Below are 11684 nucleotides of genomic sequence, written 5' to 3'. Positions count from 1 at the left end.
AAAAGGGCCCAGTACTTCAGGGAGCTTTGTTTAAATACAGGAGCCTCCACTTCCTGCACTGCAGTCTCAGCAAGTGGCCACCCTATCCACCTTCACTGCCAACCACTGCAGTGGTAACCATGGGAGGAACACAGTGCCAACCTCAGGGATAGAGGCCAAGCATCCAGCCACAAGCAGCCGGGGTCAGGAGTGCCTCACCCCACCTCTGAGGGCCTGGCCTGCTGGTCCCTCTGCCCACCTACTGGGCTGGCTGAGAACCCAGAGCTCTGGGAGAGATGGGCATGCAGGACCAGCTGTGCCTTTGACCATGGGAAGTGCCTTCCCTGCCCAGAAGCCCACCACCACCTTCCTCCCCTCCACTCTGAGGGCTGGGGCCGGTGCCCCTGGTAGTACCTCAGGGTAGTACCCATTCCTACGAATGGGTGGGGGGAGCCCTGAAAGGGCTCTGGGAGCAGAGGAAGGGGCACTCAGGGCTTTTCTGGCCTCAGGCAGGGCTCCCCTCTAGTGTTTCTGTTTAGCAGTTTAGCAGGCTTGGCTGGCTACCTCCAGAGGTTAAGAAAGTGACAGTTTGGCATTCTCAGTGAGAAGGAGCCAGGTTGGATGGGCAGCAAGCCTTTAAGTCCACCTGTGTAAACGGGCGTGGGGAGAGGCCACCCCAGGTGTGTTGCACAGGACAGCTTCACTCCAGTTCTCTAGGAAACAGCTTCGCTCCACAACATTCCTTGGTCCCAGAACAAGTACCGTACTCTTTGTTTCCAGGAAAACCCAGCCCTCAGCGTCCTGGTTGCCACAGCAACTGCCCTGGCTTCGCTGGACGTGTTGTTGGTTTCAGCACCCTAGCTGGGCAGCTGTGTGCCCAGGAGCAGGTCTCGGCACAGCGGGACGAGCCCTATGCAGGTGTGAGGCAGGCACAAGGCAGGGGCAACATGCAAGGTCCTAGCTAGCCAGGCCAAGGCAGAGGACACTCACCAGAGAGCCAAGCCTGCGCTTTCCAAGGGGTCCTGTGTTCTGGCCAAACATGAGCACCGACTACAGCAAGTCCAGTGACCCGGACTCCGCCGAGCAGTCCCCACTGGGGCTGGCCACCGCGATCCAGGTCAGTGAGGTGGCTGCCCAATGCTAAGGGCCCCTCAGGGACACTGCACATAGGGGACTTGCAGCTCCTCCAAGTCCAGGGGCACTTTCCACCTGCTCACATGTTCACGTGGATGCACATGTGCAAGGGCAGGGGTGCCCAAGGCACAGGCACACCTGGGAGGAGCCTGGCAGGTGCTCAGCACAGCAGCCTACCCAGGCTCTGACCCTCTGCCTGGCACTCTGGGCTCATCCGCTGTCTTCTACTTCCTTTGTGCCAGGTGTGAGAGCTGCCCGGGCTTTCTGGACGGGGGCTGCCATGAGGGGATCCCCAATACCCGTTCCGTCAGCTCCTCTGTCTTTATGACACTCAACCTGCCAAGTGTTGACACAACTGTAGGGTCCCTCTGCCCCACCTTGACTCCTGGATGCCCACTGCTCCATGCACAGCCCTTCCTGCCTCCCCTGCTCTTATCATCCATTGTGGCCACCAGAGCCAGGCAGTTCCTACACCTTGGGATCCCGGTGCACCCCCGATGAACCAGTGACTCATCTGTTTATCAGCCCAAGCTGCAGACCGTGGAGACCTGCTGTGGGACTGATGCAGCCCTAGATAAACAACACCTGTCCCTTGGAAGGAGTAATTGTCTAGAGGTAGCACCAGGTGGCTAATGATACAGTCACATCAGTGTGTACGCATGTACGTGTACACACATGTACACATGGGCACCCACGAGGAGCCCCAGGTGGGGACTTTCACCTGTCAGGCATTCTGCTGGGCTCTTGGCCCAGGAGCCAGGCACCAGGCCAGTGAGTGAGGGAAAAAGGCAGCCAGAGCCTCAGTTTACCCTCAGCCCTGCCTCCTGCGTGGCCTCTTCAGGGCCTCTTCAGGTCCCTGAAGCCCTTTCAGGTCCCTGGAGAACCCAGGCTCCAAGGTGGATGCAGTGGCCAAGGAGCCATCCAGAGCAGTACCAGCCCCGCAGTAGGGGTGCAGTACAGGACTGGGGAGCCTCTGTCTGCCCCCAGCTCACACTGTCCCTGTCACTGGCACCTGAGAGCCTCGCAGAGCCACGCAACGCTTGCTATTTGCAATTGGTGATTGAAATCCTGGTGCAGGTACCCAGGTGAGCAGGCTGCACAGGCGCCACTAGATACTCAGGCCCATCAGGACTGGGTGGCAGGACCACACCTCCCCAGCAACCACTGAATACTTTGTCTCTGTGGACCTGACAACTGCAGATAGATGGAGCCAAACAGTACTGTCCCCAAGCATGATGCTCTCAGGGTCCATCTTTGTTGCAGGTGGGCCAGGATTTTCCTCCTTTTCAAGGCTGAGCAATATTCAATGGTATGGACGAGCCTCATGATGCTTAACCACTCACCCACTGGTGACCACTTAGGATCCTGCTCATGCTGGCTGAGCTGAGTAACACTGCCGTCCACAGTTGCACACAAGCCTACTTGAGTCTCTGGCTTCCTTTCGGGGTGAACGCCCAGAAGAAGCCTGGCTGGATCTCAGGGTAATTCTATTTTTTGAGGAGTTGCCACCCTGGTTTTCAGTTCAGTTTTCCATTTTTGCTTTGTCCTTTTCTAATGTATGTTTTACTAACGTGTCCTTTTCTAATGCACACTTAGCAAGATGCTAGCTGTAGGGACTGATTTTCGCTTTTGTTTTGATTTTGGTTTTTTAAGAGCGAAATATATTTACTGAGAGAAAGAAAGCTTCGGTCTGACAGAGAGACAGAAAGGGTACCAAAGACTTTGTTTTCTAGGAACTTTTATAGAGCAAAACCATGAGGTGAGGTGGGTCCAAGGTGGGGAAAACTTGGGAACTTGCAAGGTGGGTCTGAGGTGGGGCAGAACAACGGTCTACTAATAAAAGTTAATTGTGCAGGTAACACTGATTAAATTGGGGACAAAAGGGCATGTGTAAAGAGCAGTAACTCTTCCTGTAGGGGCTTGGATGGTGACTCCTGGCTTCCTCAAGGTGGTCCATAGATATTTAGAATATTAATCCCTGATGTTTATTCTTAGGATGTGGTTGTATTTGTTTGATCTTTTGTCTTGAGATCTGGCCCACAGTGGGAGGTGTCCATCTCCTCCAAGTGTGCAAGGTATCTGGTCTTTTGCACTGGTTCCTTCGAAGGCCCAGCCCTGTCTGACTGCCGTTATTTCTAACTAACTCAGCTGCCTGTAACATTCTTCTCTCTGAAGAAGCAACCTGAACTGCTATGAGGGAGTAATAGGCCATAACCAAATGGCTTTTTCAGGCTGAAAGAGGCCATAGTTTTTGTTCGACAGTCAGAGATAATCTACTGAAGGTCTATCTAAAGGTTCTTGATAGACGCCAGGCATTTTTATCTTGGGTAGGCATATAGCTTTAAGTCTGGAGGAGACAAAGGCAAAGGAACAATCAAGTATGTATGGGCCAAATAATAGAATTATTGGAATAATTAGGAGTACAGTTAACAAAGACTTCCACCGAAACTCTAGTAATGGCTTCCCATAGGGAGGATAAAGATAAGATCCAGGGAATTTTAGAGTCTGACGTGTGATTGATTTGTCATCTAATATCTTGAACAGTTAGTGAGATATTAGCATAAAGACCAGGAATGTATAGACATTTAGTTTTTACAGTTGCACAAGTACCCCCCCCATGCTGCTGTTACAATGTCTAATGACATGATTTTGAAGAATGTCCTATCTCATTAATTTTACTTCATTTAAGAAAGAGAGACCAGCTATGGCATCATTTAAGGCCCGCCAGGTACAGTTATTGCCTCAATAGGTGTCATGTAACCTTTTTTCTGGACAAGATCTGGTGGATTCCAGCTGAAGGAATCTAAAAAGAATCTAGCATATTTGTTATTGGTTTTATCTTTGGGGTTTGGCACCTTTTAAGCAACAACAAATTTTAATCAAAACCTGTATAATAATTGTATACAAAGGCATGAGCAATCAAAGCAAGAACAGTATGGCTGACAGGAACGTTTAGAAAGTGTTTCTGAGCAACAGCAGTTGTAACCCGCTGGCTCTTAGGTCCTTGTATTGAGTCTGACATTTTGTCATGAATCTCTCTAGCTGTAGTCCTAAATTTTTGGTAACATGAGGGCCAGATTAATACATTATTTTGATCAATGAAAAACTCTCTTAACATTTTATATATGAACAACAGTACTTGTAAAAGCCAGTCTCAGCATCATTTTGAATAGTTGGCAACCTGGATATAATATAGACAAAATCTTCCCAGGAGGGGAGCTGGGCTTTTAGGCATAAAAGGAATGGGCAAAGAGAAGGTTACTCCAGTTCCAGCTTAAGCAAGATATATTTTGGTGACTTGTTTATTAAGGTAGGATGCTTGGAAGACCAGAGTTAAGAAGGACAGAGACCTGTGCCAATGTCCAGCACAGTTTTTACATCTCATCATGGTTACTCAAGGCTCCTCCATGGAGATGACAGGCAGAGATGACAGTCTGGCCAGAGGGACGAGTGCCCTGAGGCCCTTTAGTCCTGCTGGACCAGGTGGGGACACGAATCTGAGCCTTAGAGTAAGATTTCACTTCCAGCAGCAGCTTTGGCAGTTGGCGCAAGGCTTGGGAGGCCTCCTAAGGCAGTGGGGGGACTGTTTGATTCACCACCTTCTGCTACCAAAGCTGTGGGTTTTTGCTCACATTGACCAAGTCTCTAGTGCCATTGGGGTGTCCTACAAGTCAATTCCATGCTGACATTTACTCCCCAGAGTGCAGGCCCCAGGTGGAGGACAGAGGGTGGAGGGCTAACCCCACAGGGTGCTTGTGTCTAAGGCCAATCTCCAGCTCTATGCATCCAGGGCCCCCTCCCTCTTTCTGGAGGTCAGCAATGGATCAGAGCAGCTCTCAGAAGCAGGCAGACCCTTACTCCTCCTGGCATATGGAAGAGAGCCCAGGGCAAGGCCAGGAGGAGCTGGCACTCAGTCCAGCCCCCGGAGCTATCCCCACAGCCTCCTTTAGGGTACTTATGGGAGCCTTGTCACACAGCATTGCCAACCCAGTCTCCAACCTTGCTGGTCAGCCCTCTGAGGGCTCCCAGGCCACAGGTCTGGGGGCAGCACAGAGGGTTCCTGCCCCACTCATCCCAGCAACCAGCCCCTGGCCCAGCTATCCTATTAGCCTGTGGGAGATCCTTATCCCCCAAGGTTCTGAGGGTACAAGACCACCATAGTGCAGGCCCATGGGGACAGAGAGCAGGAATGGCCAGAGGGGGCCTGGCCACAAGCCACTACCAAACCCTGCATGTTATGAGTGAGCTGCAGGACAGGCTGGCTCATATGCAGGTCTCCTGGGACTCCTGCTGGGACAGGTGGCCCTGCACTAACCAACAGACCACTCCTCCCACTCAGGGGCCTCTCCTTGCCACCACAGTTCAAGGCCCTCACGCCCTGCTCTGTCCGCTCCCTGCCTCTCCTCCCAGGCCCCCTGCAGACTTTTGCCTTGGGCCTCTGCTTCACTTGCACTGTTTCTGCACTCACACAAGTGTGCACATGTGTGCACATACACACACACATGTAAATTCACACCTGCACTGTTGGCTGTTAGACTCTTTCAGTCCATCTGCCACCTTCCCAGGCAGCCTCTGTGGGTACCAGGGATGCAAGAGCAGACAGTGTCCCCAGCCTCTGAAATGTTCTTTGCTGTGAGTCACTTAGTAGTTTGTGATTCATACCTCTGGCAGTTCCAGCCGGGTTTCCAGCCATTCACATCGTGAACAGTGTCTGAGCCTTTTGTGTGCCAAGTGCCATGCTGGGGCTGGAGATGGGATGCACCCCCTTCACACTCAGTGCTCACTTCAGCACCCAGCCTCAAGGAACCTCTGGGTTCAATATCAGCTGAGGTGCAGCCTCCTACCCAGCAGTAGGCACCTGCCCTGGGTGCTGCCCAGCCCAGCGTGCAGGCACGGGGAGCTGGGCATAAGTGGTGACCCTTTGGGGAGGTGGCTGCTGCCCAGCCCACAGCAGCTCTGTTCTAAGGACACAGAACTGGCAGGGGACCCCTGCCTGGAACCATCTGCAGTAGGCCAGGCTGAGGAAGCACAGCGCTGTGGCTGGACCTTGCTGGAGGGAGGCCTGTGGCATGGGGCCCTGGCACCAAGCGGGAGAGCTGTCTGCTCAACAGCCATGACCACGGTGTCTGGGCTCTAGGGTGGGGTCCCAGGCCAGCACAGGACTCTCAGGCGGTGACCACAACAATCCTACTTGCCCAGCCTCCCTCCCACAAGGAAGCTGGAGGCTGACCTCCTGACTCAGGTCAAGAATAAGCATAGGAACAGTCTGTTCATGGAAATACTACAAAGAGAGGCCCACTCGACCTGCTCCTCCACACGCACCTGGCACGGGTCTCCCCAGGCCCAGCCGACTCCTGGAAACAAATCAGCATCCTGCAGTTCCCCACATAGCCACCCAGGGGCAGTGTCTCCCCAGTGCCTCCTGACCAGCTAAGCCCTGGTGTTGAGGGTATGCTAGGCACCTTGTCCCTCCGTGACTTTACATGAAGGTCTCCGTGCCCTGATCTGCCTCTGCTGGGCTCTGGGTGTGGGGGTCTCACCTAACTTCACTGGAGGCTGCTGGGGATGGGCACATGCCCTGCACTGCACCACTGGGTGCGGTGTCTGTCCTGCCAGGAGCCGAGGGAAGGAGGACCTAGTTCCTGCCGCACGCACCTCCCCCTCTGCTTCACAGGGCCTGCTTTCGTCCTTGGCTCTTCAGAAGTGTGGTCGGTGCTGCTGGGACCATGGGGGCAGGACATCTCGGTCAGCCTCTGCAGTCCCTACTCCGGGTGTCCCATGTCCCACTCAAGGCCGAAGGCCACGCTCCACCACACACTTCCTCCTGCCTCACTGAGACCCCAGGACCTGGTGTCCACTCCAGGGATTCCCATCCCTAGTGGTCTGGAAGGAGCATCGGGAATGAGGGGTCATGCCCCAGGGACAGGTGTGGAACATGAAGGTTACAGCCTCCCTAGGAGACCAAGGGCAGGCTGGAGCCCCTGCACCTCCCTCCCCTCAGTTGGACCCCTTCAGGTTGAATCGCTGTCTCTGGCCTCAGTTTATCCATCTGCAGCACGGCGTAACACAAGCCCGCTTAGGCCCACCCCCCAGGATCCTTAGTCCCATAATAGGTGAGGAGGTAAAGGACAGGGGTCAGCAGCACCCCTAGGATCCCCACCCCAAGGGCTGGCAGGGGCACAGTTCGAGTGCCCTGAGTGAGATGGGTGCCGGCACAGCACTCACTCCACCTCCCCGGATCTGCAGCCCAGGGCTCTGTGGCCCAGACCACCCCCCACCCCAGCCTGCAGACGAGGACACAGGCCCAGGAGGGTCCCAGCTGCTGGTGGCCCCAGGTCTCTTGGAGGGAATCCTGAACTGACCCTGTGGGGACTGCAGTCCCTCACATCGCTGCACAGAGCCGGAGCACGGAAGGCTAGTGGGAGCCCCTTGGTCTATCACACAGAACGACTCCCTCAGGTCAGGCCTGGCTCCCAGCATCCCTTGCAGGGCTGTGGACCAAGGAGGGCGCTGGGGGCAGGAGGAGGTCAGGCTCAACTGAGTCAGGATCTCTGGGGAGCCTTGCGCCCAGCCTCAGTGTCCCCCAACTCTCCCCACTGCCCCATCTCCACCAGTACCCCGTTAGCCAGGAAGGACCCTGAACAGGACTGGTGATCCCTCTGGAATGCAGGACGCAAGGCAACAGCACTGATCCCACGCTGGGCCTGGGGACAGAGGGAAGAGAGTATGCTAGAGACAGTGTCAGGAGGCCCCGAGTAAGAAGACGGCCCAATGCAGGCCCGGGGACATGGCCCAGTGCAGGCCACAACCCTCCCCCAGGTTTCTGTAGTCCCTAGGGGAACAGGATAGGAAGGAGGAGAGAGGAGAGGTGTAGGGGGAGGGAGAGGACAGGGCAAAGGGTGGGGGAAGGGGAGGATATAAGGGGGAAGGGAGGACAGGGCAGGGGTGGCCAGGGACGCCCCTCCCTCCCTTCCCGCTCGGCTGCCCGGCACCGGCCGCAGCTGGAAACCATTACGCCCCTGTGCCTCTCGGGACGTAGCTCATAAGTGACCCTCTGTGAACACTCAGAATGAGTCAAGTCCAAGCTGCGCGCCGCCTTCCCGTTAGCGGGTGGCGCCACGGACATTTGGGGGAGAGCACAGGGGAGGGAAAGGGGAGGGAAGAGGGGGCTGCGGGAGCTTCCGGCCTGGGGCGGCCAGGTCAGCTCTGATCAGTGGCCCAGGATGGTGCTGTGTGCTGCCTGCCGGGCCTCATTTTCCTTCTGTGCAAAGTAAGGGGCCAGGCCGCCCCTGGCTGGACCTCTTCTTGCCCTCTCCTGAGAGGGGGCCCGGGTTCCCCCTTTCCCCAGCTTGTTAGGAAGGGGCTGCCCACCCCTGTGTCCCACATCCTGCTTCTGCTGCAGGGGAGACCATTTACCTGTGGAGCACCCAGGGTCCCCTGGGGATGTGGACAAGGGCAGGACCTCCCCAAGACCCGGGACCTCTAGGGATCCACCACACATGGACATATGCACACATGCTCACACGTGCACACATGTGCCCACCCATACCCAGGCATGCACATCCAAGCCTGGGGGCTGAGTACCAGCCCCTTAGCATGTGCTGGGCCTCTCCCAGGCACCACACTCAGCCTGAGTTTTGGTGACAGAAAGCTGGGCCCCAGCAAACAGATCCAGATGCCAAGCAGGGTGCTTAGTGACCACAGGACCCAAAGAGACCTGGCCAGTATAGGAATAGGAATAGGGCAAGAGTGATGGGAATAGGGTACACCCAAGAGACCCCCCAGCTCAGGCTGCAGGTCAGAGCCAGGGCAGTGGGGCCAGACCTGGGTAAAATCAAGCAGGAATTTGCCACCAGGTAGAGGTCCCCTAGGGTAGCGGACAAGGGTCCACTTCTGATGGCCAGGGAGCCAGAGAGGGAGGGGCAGAAGACTGTCTGTCAGCTGAGCATCCTGGGAAGTAGAATCACCCCAAAGGTCCCTTCTTGAGCCCGCAGCTCACTCCTGGGAGGGGGATGCCCTGTGCCTCCGTGTAGCCGACTTCTGCTCTGCTTCCCACATGTGGTGCATCCTGGTGAGCAGGGGAAGTCCCAGCACCTGGGGAGAGGGCTCTGTCTAGGCTGCAGCTGGCCAGAACCCAGGACCCCCAAGGGCTACCTCCAGCACTGGACCCTGGCATTTTGTGCTCAATTTGGGCCTCTTCCCTGTGTGGGCCTCTTCCCTGGCAATTCAGCTGCTCAGGACCCTCCAGGAAGGGAGGTATCCCTGGCTGTACCTCCCCCAAGCTTGTGCCCAGCCTCTTTTGGGAAGGGAGGCAGCTGGGACCTTGGCCCCTGGGGCTAAGGCCTGCCCCTTCCCTGCAGTGCAACCACCCACCCATCAGGGGGCATACCTGGCTCAAAGCCACTGGGGCTGGGGCCATTTCCAGCCAAGCCTTCTTTCCACCTAGTCCTCCTCAATGCTCAGAACACAACCAGGAGCTGTCCCACTTTACATGTGGGGAAACCCAGGGCACCTGCCTTGCCCTGCCCTCTCCGGGGCCTTTGCTACGTTGGGGTGACCTAGTGATGGCCTCCACTAATTCAGTGGGCTTACATGGCTGTCTAGCACTGTCCAGTGCCTGCCAGATGCTAGGTGTCTCTGGGGTGTTTTTCAGAGGTTAGAGGACACCATCCTGAGCCCCACAGCGAGCAAGGAAGACCGGGCACTTACCATGCGTGGGGAAGGGCAGCAGGCCTCGCCCACCCCTGTGCCTGCCCGCATCCGCGAGATCGTGACTGGCAGCCTGGGTGGGGAGCCAACCCCAGGTGAGAAATGGGGCAGCACACTCGAAGCTAGATCAGTGTGTCAACTTGGGACTGCCCCCTGGCCCGCTGGCCCTCTGTCCCCAGGGTGTCCCCAGGGCACTCACCTTAGCACGCAGGGGCTGACACTGTAACAGCAGCATCCCTGTTGCTTCCTTCTGGTCTTTTCCTGGCATGAGAACCCTAGGGTTGTGTCCACCCTGAGCCCTAGGCTTTGTCCGTGTCCCTCGCCCAGCACCCCACACACAGCATCCTCACTGTCACACAGAGGGAAAGCTGGCCCGAAGTGTAGCCCTTGCACCAGGTCATGCAGCAGTCAGGCTGTCTGCTCAGTGTGAGCCATGCCCTCTCACCCACACTGCCAAGTTCATCCTGCTTTCTAAAGGAGTGGGGAGCCCCACGCCGTGGCGAGGAGGGAGAGGACCCGCCCTTGGGGATGAGGTGTCTACCCTGGTACCCAGTGTCCAGGTGGTGCTGCTTTGCTTCATTGGTGGGGGCTCGATCTGGACAGCCACTGAGCAAGCTGAAGCATGGGGATAGGACTGGGTGGGACGGGGCTGCTGGGCAGTGGGGGCCGACATGCTGTGTTCACAGAGGTGCAGGAGCTGCCTGCTGCTGTGGCCCGAGTGCAGGAGGAGAGTGAGCTGCTGCTGCAGGAGGAGCTGGCCCGGCTGGAGGGTCTATTGGCCCAGGCAGGTGCTGAGCGACAGGAGCTGGCTAGCCGGTGCCATGCAGTCAGCGAGCACGTGAGTACACGTGCTCAGCCTGGCCCTTGCTGAGGTCGCCTGCTGAAGGCCGGAGAGGGCAGTGGGACACATCTGGACCCAGGCAGCAAGTGGGCAAACTGAGGCCATGGTGGAGACCCCTGCAGGCACTCCCAGGCATGGTGGCTCCTGAACAGAGAGGCGGAGGTATGGCCATATCCTGGGGACAGAGCCCCACACCTGGACACCACTTGAACTGTCCTCAGGCCTCTTGAGCTCTGCATGGCAGGGATAGTGAAGAAACTGAGGCTCAGAGGGGGCAGTGCTCACCCAGAGCCACTCTACCCTGAGCACCAAATGCCCTCTGGACCTGAACCTCACCTACCCTGAGCTCCCTGGAAATCCCACAGGATCTCCAGCTCCTACCTTCTTGTGAGCCTGCCTCTACCACTTTCCCCAGAGCCTGCTCTGTGTGGGAAACACCCGTTCACGTGCCCCGCCCCAGCTCCCAGGGCAAGACTGTTTGGGTCATCCTGACCCAGGGCTCCAGGCCGCAGCCTGTGGTCCCCTGCTCATGCTGGCCTCCTCCGGTAGGGGTGGGATCTTCCTAGCACAGGGCGGGGCTGTTGGGAACAGCCTGAGGGGACAGAGGCCGCAAAAGCCCTGCGGTTAGGAAGCCTGTGAGTCAGATCTGAGCCAAGCCTGCCAGGCGGGGAGCCCGGCCTAGTGCCAGCTCCCTCTAAACAAGCAAGGCCTTAGTGTCCAGCATGACACAGTGACCCTCCATCCATTAGGTCCAGAGCCTTTCCCCTCCTGCTGAGGTCTGAGGGGACAGGAGACCAACCACAAGTCCCCATCCTCCACTAGCACTCAACCAGGGCCTTCCTCTTGGGCACTTCCAGGGTCCTGGGGTCAGCTCTTGGTCCTGTAACAGTCCTGCAGCCTGGGCCGTGGGCCCTGGTGTATCTCCTGATTCCACTGGATCTGGGTCACCCAGGGCACTGCTGTGGTCAGCAGCCTGAAATTCTGTGATCCATGGCAGGACACCAAAGCTATGCAGAGGCCC

General features: G+C 56.9%; 1 protein-coding gene across 12 annotated transcripts in view; it reads left to right on the top strand.

Moving 5' to 3' along the window:
- The first annotated feature begins 816 nt into the window (after nt 1–816).
- The window catches only part of Crocc2 (ciliary rootlet coiled-coil, rootletin family member 2), a 50977-nt gene continuing 40109 nt past the window's right edge, over nt 817–11684 (top strand). For 8 of the 12 annotated variants that reach the window (XR_010043424.1, XR_010043426.1, XR_010043425.1 and 5 more), the window contains exons 1-3: nt 818–1096; nt 9767–9917; nt 10509–10660. Coding sequence is in view for 7 of the 12 variants with exons in the window: in XM_063236971.1 (XP_063093041.1) it covers nt 1019–1096; nt 9767–9917; nt 10509–10660 (381 nt within the window). In the remaining 5 variants the exon portion in view is untranslated. Of the gene's footprint in view, nt 1097–9766; nt 9918–10508; nt 10826–11684 lie in introns of those variants that run through there. The other 4 variants (XR_010043427.1, XM_063236972.1, XM_013157691.3 and 1 more) reach the window with 3 other exon arrangements.

This window comes from Cavia porcellus, unplaced genomic scaffold (genome assembly GCF_034190915.1).
Source record: "Cavia porcellus strain 051 isolate PalLab524CR breed Dunkin Hartley unplaced genomic scaffold, mCavPor4.1 scaffold_26, whole genome shotgun sequence".
Lineage (NCBI taxonomy): Eukaryota > Metazoa > Chordata > Mammalia > Rodentia > Caviidae > Cavia > Cavia porcellus.
Note: the sequence above shows the minus strand (reverse complement) of the source record. Positions and strands in the feature narration are given on the sequence as shown.